This window comes from Anolis carolinensis, chromosome 1, assembly GCF_035594765.1.
Source record: "Anolis carolinensis isolate JA03-04 chromosome 1, rAnoCar3.1.pri, whole genome shotgun sequence".
Taxonomy (NCBI): Eukaryota; Metazoa; Chordata; class Lepidosauria; order Squamata; family Dactyloidae; genus Anolis; species Anolis carolinensis.
Window position 1 is genome coordinate 355,524,617 of NC_085841.1, and position 12,806 is coordinate 355,537,422.

A 12,806-nucleotide genomic window follows, 5' to 3' on the forward strand; every position below is an offset into this window, starting at 1 on the left:
GTGGCCAATTACAACATTAACATTTGCCTCTAACAGACAAGAGCTCTTTCTCCCACCCTGGACATTCTACAGATATATAAACTCCACTTGCCTAGTTTTCAATAGACCTAATGACCTCTGAGGATGCCTGCCATAGATGTGGGTAAAACATCAGGAGAGAATGCTTCTGGAACATGGCCATACAGCCCAAAAGACTTACAGCAACCCAGCAATTCGGGCCATGAAATCCTTCGACAACACATAAAACTAGTTCATCTCCTTCATAATTGCCACCTCATAATTCATGGAACAATAAAGGTAATTAAAGGCAAACAGTTAAAATGCATTAACCACAGTGATAAGAACCACCACCATAAACCACAATTCCGCTTTTAAAAAACCACAAGTTTAAAAGTTTTTAAAAAAATACAACCCACACATTTAAAACAGTAAATTACAGACACAGCTCCATGTGCTGGAACCAATTAAAAACCAAATGCCCTGATAAAGAAAAATGTATTTCTCTGCTGGTGGGAAGACAGCAAAGGGGGCCATTCGAATTTCCCATGGAAGGAAATTGCATACAGTACTTTGGGACAACTACTGATATGGGCCTCTCCTGTTCTCACTAAACTTGCCAACGATAGAGGAGAGACCAAGATAAAGTCTTCCCCTACAAATCTTAAAATTTAGGCTTGTACGGGGAGATATATAATCTGGATCCCAGCCATACAGGCTTTAGCGATCATAACCGGGACTATGAATTCTACTTTGGTATAAACCTGAAGGCAGTGGAGATGTTATATGCTCCCTATAACCAGCCTGGTTGCAGCATTTCAGCTTCTTTCCCATTTTGATACTTTATTCTAGGTCTGCATCTACACCAGGCATGGGCAAACTTCGGCCCTCCAGGTGTTTTGGACTTCAACTCCCACAATTCCTAACAGCCGGTAGGCTGTTAGGAATTGTGGGAGTTGGAGTCCAAAACACCTGGAGGGCCAAAGTTTGCCCATGCCTGATCTACACTGTAGAATTAATGCAGTTTGACACCACTTTAACTGCCATGGCTCAATGCTATGGAATCCTGGGATTTGTAGTTTGCCGAGGCTCCAGCACTCTTCGGCACAGAAAGCAAAAGACTATGTCCAACTACAGTGGGCTGAATTAATTTTCCACTGTACCCTTACACTTGAAGACACATACATATACTGTATATACTCGAGTATAAGCCTAGTTTTTCATCCCTTTTTTTAAGACTGAAAAAAAAACCCCTCGGCTTATACTCGGGTGAGGGTCCTGGTTGGCTTATATTTGGGTCAGCTTATACTCGAGAATATATGGTACATTTATTATTTTTCCCTATTATTATTGTTATTATTACATTTATTATTTTTCTCTATTATTGTTGCTACTACTAAATTTATTTTACTCTATTTTTATCATTATTATTAATACATTTATATTTCACTCTGATCTTATTATTATTATTATTATTATTGCATTTATTATTTTACTCTGTTTATTATTACATGTATTATTTTCCTGTATTTATTATTATTATTATTACATTTATTATTTTACTCCATTTTTATTACTTTTATTATTTTCCTGCATTTATTATTATTATTACATGTATTATTTTACTCTATTATTATTAAAAGGATACATAAGCACATTTACATTGAAGAAGATGAGAATAATGATTTGATCAGAGCTGGACAGTCTTATCTTAAATTTGAGCTTTATGTAAATATTCAAAAACATTTAAACTACTGATGCCTCAATTAATGTAATTTTATTGGTATCTATTTTTATTTCTGAAATTTACCACCCTCGGCTTATACTGGACTCAATGTTTTCCCAGTTTTTTGTGGTAAAATTAGGTGCCTCGGCTTATATTTGGGTCAGCTTATATTCGAGTATATACGGTAATCTACATGTAGAATTATAACAGTTTGAAACCACTTTAATGGCGGTGGATCAATGCTATCAAATTACTGGAATAGTTTGGTGAACTGCATGAATTCTCCACCTTAGATACTCCCTTATGCTTGAAGACACGTATAACTCTACATGTAGAGTTGTAACACTTTGAAACCACTTTAATGGCCATGGATCAATGCTATGGAGTTTGTGGGAGTTGTAGTTTTACTATGTCTTTAGTCTTCTCTGCAAAAGAGTGCTGCTGCCTCACCAAACTACAACTCCCCAGACGCCATAGCATTGCATTTCTATTCAAAACTAAAACCTGCTTTGCAAGGCTCCATGGTAATTTTGCAATATAATGCAGTAAAAGCAATAAAGTAATCAAGCAACATATTTTCCCAAGAAGGGCCATATCCCCATTGATAATTAACTATAGTCCCCTTCTATGCTTAGAACAATGATGGGCAACCTTTTGCACTTGGTGTGTCAAAATTCACCAAAAAAAAAACCTAGCATGACTTGGGTGGTGTGTCACTTCGAGAAAAAAAACGTAATTTCACAATATATATAGTTTAAATAACAAAAATATATAATTGTAATATATAACTGTATTTAATAAATCAATAACTATTTACTACCATTATTTCCATGTACAACAATCTATGGTACCTCTTGCAATTTCCACGTTGATTTCTCTCTATTCTACTTTCAATGTAGTCATGAATAATGAATAATATAATAGTAATATAATAGTAATAATATAATAATATACTACAATAATCTATATATATATATATATATATATAAGGGTAATGAAATTTCGGCCTAGGACAAAACAACAAAACTACACATCCCAGAAACACTAAACTTGGCAGCACAACCCCTCATCCATGCCTCTACGTTCATACAACAAAAAGAAAAGAAAAATAAAGTCCTAATTAGAGGGAGAAGATTAATTGTTTTTATCCAATTGCTGCCAGTTAGAAGGCTAAGTTCTGCCCACTTGGTCTCCTAGCAACCCACTCAGCCCAGGGGACAGGCAGAGTTAGGCCTCACTTAGGCCTCTTCCACACTGCCTATAAAATACAGATTATCAGATTTTAACTGGATTATATGGCAGTATAGACTCAAGGCCCTTCCACACAGCTATAGAACCCATTTATAATGGACTTAATGTAAGGTAAAACCTTTACCCTTTACCTTAACTACCACCAATTCCTCAGTACTTTATTTCCCATACCACCATACTTCGCCACAGCAACGCATGGCTGGGCACAGCTAGTAATAGAATAATAATAGAACGATTTTATATGTGTGTGTGTGTGTGTAATGTGCATCATTCCCATGGAGTAAACAACAAAACCACTGGACTAAATCACACCAAATTTGGCCACAAAAGACATTAGTCATCCAATCAATCTGCATGCGGCAGCGTGTCAGCAAAAATGGCTAGGCGTGTCAGTGCTGACACACGTGTCATAGCCTGGCCATCACTGCTGTAGAAACTGCCTTCGAACCACAGAACCCCATCCCATAATTTTATAAATGGAGAATGCAATGCCAGCTTTCATTTCCCATTTCAGATTGAAACAGATGTTTACAAAGTGCTGAAACAGTGACCCCTAGTGCTTACAACTGGACCACTACCATTAATGAGGTCTTTGTTTTCCGGGCAGACAATGAAGCCTGTTCTCTAGCAGATACAGCAAGAGAAAGTAGGACAAAGGTCTCAAAGCAACACATTAGGGGGGAACTTCTCCTCCTAGGCTCTGGATGGGAAAAATAAACCTGGAATTTTGCAAATTTTTTGAAAAGGAATGCATGGACGAGTCTTTATTTCCGTCATCGGCAGAAAAACATAGACAACACAATAACATGCCACATTAAATATTGAGTGAAATTATATAAATTGAAGAATACATCAAATATTCAGAGTGAAACAATATGACTTGAATAAAACAAGCAAGCCTTAAATCTCAAGTCAGCAGATGTGGTTCCTGTTGTATAGATACTGTTGTATCTATCTATCTATATATATAAAAGAGTGATGGCATCAGGGCAGCGGACAAAACAACAAAACTACAGGCCCCCCAACCTCAAAATTTCACAACACAACCCATCATCCATGGCTCTAGGTTGATACAACAAAAAGAAAAGAAAAATAAAGTCCTAATTAGAGGGAGAGGAATAATTGTTTTTATCCAATTGCTGCCAGTTACAAGGCTAAGTTCCGCCCACTTGGTCTCCTAGCAACCTACTCAGACCAGGGGACAGGCAGAGTTAGGCCTCACTTAGGCCTCTTCCACAGATTATCTAATTTGCACTGGATTATATGGCAGTGTAGACTCAAGGCCCTTCCACACAGCTATATAACCCATTTATAATATTATATTATCTGCTTGGCACTTGATTATCTTGACTCCACACTGCCATATAATCCACTTCAGTGTGCATTTTATACAGCTGTGAAGAAGGGGCCTCATATAATCCAGTTCTAAGCAGATAATATAAGATTATAAATATACAGTAGAGTCTCACTTATCCAACATAAACAGGCCAGCAGAATGTTGGATAGTGAATATGTTGGATAATAAGGAGGGATTAAGGAAAAGCCTATTAAACATCAAATTAGGTTATGATTTTACAAATTAAGCACCCAAACATCATGTTATACAACAAATTTGACAGAAAAAGTAGTTCAATACGCAGTAATGCTATGTAGTAATTACTGTATTTACAAATTTAGTACCAAAATATCACAATGTTTTGAAAAAGCGTTGGATAATCCAGAATGTTGGATAAGTGAGTGTTGGATAAGTGAGACTCTACTGTATTAGATATTATCCTATCTAATCTAATTTTATGGCAATTGACTTGGATAAGTTTTCTAGCGATAGTGAGAACTGGGAGCTGCCTAATAATGATGTATTAATGTGTGTGTCAATTAGTATTAAGCAAATATCAGTTAGTCTAATTGATGTTTATACAGCTCTAACGAAGTATCTATATATTTCGTAAAGTGTCTTTGTGTGATATGTCTGATTATATTTAAAATAAAAATACAGTTTATAAACAAATATAAAGCAGTAGGTTGCTGTGGGTTTTCCGGGCTGCATGGCATGTTCCAGAAGCATTCTCTCCTGACGTTTCACCCACATCTATGGCAGGCATTCTCAGAGGTTGTGAGATCTGTTGGAAGCTAGGCAAGTGGGGTTTATATACCTGTGGAAAGTCCAGGGTGGGAGAAAGAACTCTTGTCTGTTTGAGGCAGGTGTGAATGTTGCAACTGATCACCTTGAATGGCCTTGCAGCTTCAAAGCTTAGCTGCTTCCTGCTCCTCAGGAAGAAAGTCTAAAGCAGAGCTTTCCAAATTGTGTGTTGTGACATATTTGTGGGTCAACTGCAATGTGTAGGTTTGTCATGCGAACGTAATGAGAAATGATCATGGGAAATGTATGGTTATCTTAAAATCATATATTTTAAATATATAACTGAAGGGTTTTCATGAAATATGTTGTGTCCCTATACATTTAGTTATTAAGATTTAAATATAAATCCTTATCTCTTAGAAGGAGTTTGTTCAACCTCTAGTTTGCCAGTAAAACTGAATTTGTATGTTGAAATGAGGCATGTGCCACCAACATGTTTGGAAAGCTCTGATCTAAAGAGAAGATGAAGACTCATGTTTCAATATTTTAAAGGAGGGAATAAGCTTTTGACTATGGCAACAGCAAAAACTTTGTGCATCCTGTACACGAGAAAATGCTGCTAGAACACAGCTCGGAAACCACACAACTCTCCAGTGATTCCGGCCATGAAAGCCTTCAACAATACATACCCTCAATCGGTCAGTGATGAGTGTCACAGCAGTTCAAAACAGGCACCAAGAAAAGCTTGATTTTAAAAACCTGACTATATTATGCTAATGATCATGCTAATAATCACACTAAATTATATGCTAAGTAATCACACCATATAAATGAGGCTAATTACACCACTAAAATTCCCTCGTTTGCATAACTTAGCCTTCAACTAATAATAAGATGACAAAATGAACAATACCAAACACTAAAACTCTTTCAGCCATGAAGATTTTAGTAGCCAGTTCTTTGATATCCCGATATTTAAATGCAGCCTTTCCCAACCAGGTTCTTCCTAGATGCCTTGTGCTAAAGCTCCTGGATCCATTAGCCACACTTTCAGAGGATGATATCCAAGAATTGGCAAGTACAGTACTTTGTGACTGTGCATTGATTATTTTTTGCCTTGTTATAACAATACGTTTCCACCCAGCACAATTTTTTTTTTCCGTGTCAGGAGCAACCGGAATTGCTTCTGGAGTGAGAGAATTGGCCGTCTGCAAGGACGTTGCCCAGGGGACGCCCGGATGTTTTGATGTTTGTACCATCCTTGTGGGAGGCTTCTCTCATGTCCCCGCATGGAGCTGGAGCTGATAGAGGGAGCTCATCCACACTCTCCCCAGGTGGGATTCGAACCTGGCAGCCTTCAGGTCAGCAACCCAACCTTCAAGTCACTTAGTCCACTATGCCATCTGGGGGCTCACCCAGCACAATCAGTATGAACACATGCCAGCCAACTTCTTTCCCTCTTGTATTAATCAGATAAGAATGATTTAATAATATCCCGAATGCTGAAGCTTTTCCTCTCTCTTCTTCTTCTGCGCTAAAATTTGGGAAGAGGAACCTGATAAAATCTTTGGAAGACTGGCTTGCTTTGCTCCCTTTAGAAAGCCACATCACCATGTGCAATTATTGTGATCCACTGGGTATATTTGGCTCACCGTATTTGCCAGGGTTTAGGGGTGCCATGCCTCTATGACACTGGAAAAATCACAGCTATATCTGGGCTCTCCAAATCTTACCTTTAATACTGTTAAAACACTTTTAACACATACAAATAGTACAGGACATGTATCTTATGCATTCATGACTCAATTTTGTTTAGTTTCCGTTGTGTTTTCTAGTCTAAACGCATTATTAGAATTCATGTAGTGGGCCCCACAACTCCAAACCAGTATGATTTAAGTGTTGATGGAAAACTTGCAAACAATCAAATCTCTCAAAGTTAAATCCACAAAAGTAAAGGTTCAACTGTACTAAACTTGTGCAACAACAAGTAGGGGAAAGATGAACTGAACCACCTAAACTGGGCTCTACAGTCCAATGGAGACTCCACCACAGACATCAGAAGAGCTGCAAGGCCAAGAATAAGCCACAAGAGTAAAGACAAAGATCCACCCAGAGGAAAAGTGTTCTTATAATAAATCAAGGGAACCACTTACTGCATAGGCAAGCTAATGAAGAAACACAACCTACAAACTATCTACAGACCCACCAAGAAAATCCAACAAATGCTACGTTCAGCAAAAGACAAGAGGGATCTTCTCACTTCTGCAGGAGTCTATTGTGTACCATGCAGATGTAGACAAGTCTACATGGGGACCACCAAACGCAGTAGTATTGCCCAGACACCAATCAAGGAACATGAAAGACACAGCAGACTAACTCAACCTGAGAAGTCAGCCTTGGCAGAGTACGTGATAACCCAACCTGGGCACAACATATTATCTGAGAACACAGAAATGCTGGACCACTCTCACAACCACCATGTCGGACTACACAGAGAAGCCATTGAATCCACAAACATGTGGAAAATTTCAACAGAAAGGAGGAAACCATGAAAATGAACAAAATCTGGCTCCCAGAATTAAAAAAAAATAAACTCTAAAATCAGGACAGTAAATAAAGAACAACACTCAGAAGACAGGGGAATTCCAGACAAGAAACAATCAGGGCCAGCTAACACCTCCCAACGAAGAGTTTCCCCAGGCTGGAAGCAGCCAGGCTTTGAAGCTGTAAGGCCACTGAATGCTAATCAAGCTGGCCAATTGCAACTTTCACATTTGCCTCAAACAGACAAAAGTTCTTTCTCCCACCCTGGACATTATTCCACAGATATATAAACCCCAAGTGCCTAGTTTCCAACAGACCTCACAACCTCAGAGGATTCCTGCCATAGATGTAGGAGAAACGTCAGGAGAGAATGCTTCTGGAACATGGCCAGACAGCCCGGAAAACTCACAGCAACCCAATAAGGGAAAGGTTTCATGAAATCGAAAGGCATACATGGGCTTCCTTTTGTATGAATTCTTTTCCAGTGCTACAAATATAATAGACAAATCTGGCTATTCTTTCACCCAGCTATTTTTTTCCTTAGCAGTCCTATAAAGTGCTGAGTACAGAAGACCCCTCAATTGTTCCATAGCACCACATTTGAGGAAATCAAATTAGGATCAAATTAGAATAATTAGCACCAAATTCTACAACTTCTGTTCCAGTTGCACAGAAGCACAGAAGCTAGTTCCCTTATAAGGATTTTTAAAAACCTCACCTTGGCAGTTATCCTTTGAAGGTTCGCTTTCCCCATGTAAGACGTTTGCTGGGACAAGACATGTTCCTGCTTCAGAATGATGCTCATGAGGCAGTTTTTGCAACTGTGATACTTCTTCAAGAGCTCCATCACTCGGCCACAGTGTTCCAGCCTATTGAGGAAGAACAAAGACAAAATTATTAACCTATTTATCAGACTAAGCAAGACTGGCAATGCTTGGTTGTTGCTGTTTTTTCCACAGTATATCAAGGAATTTGGTTTTTAGCAAACAGGGCTGTGGATATGAAAAAATGCAGACGATCATGGCCAATATTATTAAATGGCAGTAACATCAATATGCATGTTTTGGTGTGTCAGAATTCACATCTTGGCCATTTACTTATATGGGGCACACAATTGTAGACTGGGATTCATGGTGCCAGATTATCCATCGTTTATGTATTCAACATCTAATAATTTGAGCTTTTACTTAAAAAGGGGGGAAAAAGCTGTTTTCAAACTGCTTAGTTGGGCAGTGAGCTGGGCTGAAGGTCAGGCGCTCACCCCAACCCAAGCTTCGAACTGCCAACCTGTCAATTGGTAAGATTGATTGCAGATGCCGATTAACCAGCTGTGCTAAAGCCCAGCCCTCTGTAAGTTTTGTTGAACCCAGTGGGACTTATGTACAAGGAAGGAAATATGTATTAAAGGTAAATGTAAATGTTTCCCCTTGACATTAAATCTAGTTGTGTCTGACTCTGGAAGTTGGTGCTCATCTCCATTTCTAAGCCGAAGAGCCGGCGTTGTCCGTAGACACCTCCAAGGTCATGTGGCCGGCATGACTGCATGGAGCGCCGTTACCTTCCCGCCGGAGCAGTACCTATTGATCTATTCACATTTGCATGTTTTCTAACTGCTAGGTTGGCAGAAGCTGGGGCTAACAGCGGGCGCTTGTGGACTTTCGGTTCACAAGTTCAGCAGCTCAGTGCTTTAACACGCTGCGCCACCAGGGGTTCCAACATATATAATATATGTATTCGTCGTCTCATTCGTTCAGTCATTTTCAACTCTTCGTGACCTCATGGACCAGTCCAAATATATGTATTATGCAATGTAAATATACAGATCCCCAATGAATAAATTCTTACAATAACTAAATATTCCTTGCTAGCTTGTCTATTCAACAATTTATCTACGGCTGCCAGATTCCATTTCTTATTCCTTTAAAACTTAATATTAATTTTTTTGGTCAGCCTTCCTATTTTGAGGCAAGCCATAATTCGGAAATAATTAGTTCTTTGTGAAGCAGTTTACAAAGCATATTTCTAAATATGCCAAAATGACTGAACTGAAGCTATTGTATTTTGGACATACATGATATAACATAAGATATTCTAAAATAGGACCATATTCAATAAATTGGAGGACAAAATGAAGGAAAATGAAGGCCACCTTTCTTCCTTTGTCATCATTATATTCTGATATCTTACTTTGTACATTCGTTTGAAAGTACAGTAGAGTCTCATTTATCCAAGCTAAACGGGCCGGCAGAACCTTGGATAAGAGAATATCTTGGATAATAAGGAGGGATTAAGGAAAAGCCTATTTAACATCAAATTAGGTTATGATTTTACAAATGAAGCACCAAAACATCATGTTATACAACAAATTTGACAGAAAAAGTAGTTCAATACGCAGTAATGTTATGTTGTAATTACTGTATTTACGAATTTAGCACCAAAGTATCATGATATATTGAAAACATTGACTACAAAAATGCCTCGGATAATCCAGAACCTTGGATAAACGAGTCTTGGATAAGTGAAACTCTATTGTATATTGTTATTTCTATGTGTGACATACTGAATTCTAATGTAATTGTTATAAGCAGTCAGCCTATACTGTCATGTATCGTATCATAGAATCATAGAATCATAGAATAGTAGAGTTGGGAGAGACCTCATGGGCCATCCAGTCCAACCCCCTGCTAAGAAGCAGGAAATCGCATTCAAAGCACCCCCGACAGATGGCCATCCAGCCTCTGCTTAAAAGCCTCCAAAGAAGGAGCCTCCACCACGGCCCCGGGGAGAGAGTTCCACTGTCGAACAGCTCTCACAGTGAGGAAGTTCTTCCTGAAGTTCAGGTGGAATCTCCTTTCCTGTAGTTTGAAGCCATTGTTCCGTGTCCTAGTCTGCAGGGCAGCAGAAAACAAGCTTGCTCCCTCTTCCCTATGACTTCCCTTCACGTATTTGTACATGGCTATCATGTCTCCTCTCAGCCTTCTCTTCTGCAGGCTAAACATGCCCAGCTCTTTAAGCCGCTCCTCATAGGGCTTGTTCTCCAGACCCTTAATCATTTTAGTCGCCCTCCTCTGGACGCTTTCCAGCTTGTCAACATCTCCCTTCAACTGTGGTGCCCAAAATTGGACACAGTATTCCAGGTGTGGTCTGACCAAGGCAGAATAGAGGGGGAGCATAACTTCCCTGGATCTAGACGCTATTCCCCTATTGATGCAGGCCAGAATCCCGTTGGCTTTTTTAGCAGCCGCATCACATTGTTGGCTCATGTTTAACTTTTTGTCCACAAGGACTCCAAGGTCTTTTCGCACACACTGCTGTCAAGCCAGGCGTCCCCCATTCTGTATCTTTGATTTCCATTTTTTCTGCCGAAGTGAAGTATCTTGCATTTGTCCCTGTTGAACTTCATTTTGTTAGTTTCGGCCCATCTCTCTAGTCTGTCAAGATCGTTTTGAATTCTGCTCCTGTCTTCTGGAGTGTTAGCTATCCCTCCCAGTTTTGTGTCATCTGCAAACTTGATGATCGTGCCTTCTAACCCTTCGTCTAAGTCGTTAATAAAGATGTTGAACAGAACCGGGCCCAGGACGGAGCCCTGCGGCACTCCACTTGTCACTTCTTTCCATGATGAAGACGACGCATTGGTGAGCACCCTTTGGGTTCGTTCGCTTAGCCAATTACAGATCCACCTAACCGTAGTTTTGTCTAGCCCACATTTTACTAGTTTGTTTGCCAGAAGGTCGTGGGGGACTTTGTCGAAGGCCTTACTGAAATCCAGGTACGCTACATCCACGGCATTCCCTGTATCGACCCAACTCGTAACTCTATCGAAAAAAGAGATCAGATTAGTCTGGCATGACTTGTTTTTGGTAAATCCGTGTTGACTATTAGCAATGACCGCATTTGTTTCTAAGTGTTCGCAGACCACTTCCTTAATGATCTTTTCCAGAATTTTGCCTGGTATTGATGTGAGGCTGACCGGATGGTAATTGTTTGGGTCGTTCTTTTTTCCCTTCTTGAAGATAGGGACCACATTCGCCCTCCTCCAATCTGCTGGGACTTCTCCCGTTCTCCAAGAACTCTCGAAGATAATTGCCAGTGGTTCTGAAATAACTTCCGCTAGTTCCTTCAGTACTCTTGGATGTAGCTGGTCTGGCCCTGGGGACTTGAATTTGTTTAGAGTGGCCAGGTGTTCCTGGACAACTTGTTTCCCTATTTGGGGTTGGATTTCCCCCAATCCTTCGTCCATTCCATGTTGCTGAGGTTGAAGATGGCTTTCTTTTTGTGAGAAGACCGAGGCAAAGAAGGCATTAAGTAGTTCTGCCTTTTCCCTGTCCCCTGTCGCCATCACCCCATCTTCTCCTTGCAATGGCCCTATCGCCTCCTTTTTCTTCCTTTTTCTACCAACGTAAGCAAAAAAGCCTTTTTTGTTGTTTTTTATGTCCCTGGCAAGCCTGAGCTCATTTTGCGCTTTAGCCTTGCGAACCTTTTCCCTACAGGTGTTGGCTATACGTTTGAATTCTTCTTTGGTGATTTCTCCCCTTTTCCACTTATTGTGCATGTCACTTTTGAGCTTTAGCTCAGTTAGAAGTTCTTTGGACATCCATTCTGGCTTCTTTGCACTTGTCTTATTTTTCTTCTTTGTTGGCACTGTTTGCATTTGCGCCTTGAGTATTTCACTTTTGAAAAACTCCCATCCATCCTTAACTCCCTTGTTTTTTAATATCGGCGTCCATGGAATGCCGCTCAGTAATTCCTTCATTTTTTGGAAGTCAGCTCTCTTAAAGTCCAGAAAGCGTGTTTGACTTGTCTTAGTTTCAGCATTCCTTTGTATTGCAAACTGCAGGAGCACATGGTCACTTGCCCCTAAGGATCCAACCACTTCAACTGTATTGATCAGGTCTTCCACATTTGTTAAGATTAGATCAAGAGTTGCTGATCCCCTTGTTGCCTCTTCTACCTTCTGGACCATAAAATTATCTGCAAGGCAAGTGAGGAATTTGTTGGACTTTGTACTCTTGGCTGAGTTTATTTTCCAGCAGATATCGGGATAATTGAAATCGCACATGACTACTATATCTCTTCTTTGTGCCTGTTTGGTCAGCTGTTGACAGAAGGCTTCATCAAGTCCTTCATCCTGACTCGGAGGTCTGTAGTAGACACCCACGACAAGATCTTTTTGAGTCCCGGTTCCCTTGATTCTTATCCAGATGCTTT

At 39.8% G+C, this 12,806-nt stretch overlaps 1 protein-coding gene across 1 annotated transcript in view; it reads right to left on the minus strand.

Moving 5' to 3' along the window:
* Positions 1-12,806, minus strand: part of syne2 (spectrin repeat containing nuclear envelope protein 2) — a 325,700-nt gene that overhangs the window by 184,900 nt on the left and 127,994 nt on the right. Inside the window, exon 30 of the mRNA XM_062967506.1 lies at positions 8,317-8,467. Coding sequence (XP_062823576.1) covers positions 8,317-8,467 — 151 coding nt within the window. The remainder of the gene's footprint in view (positions 1-8,316; positions 8,468-12,806) is intronic.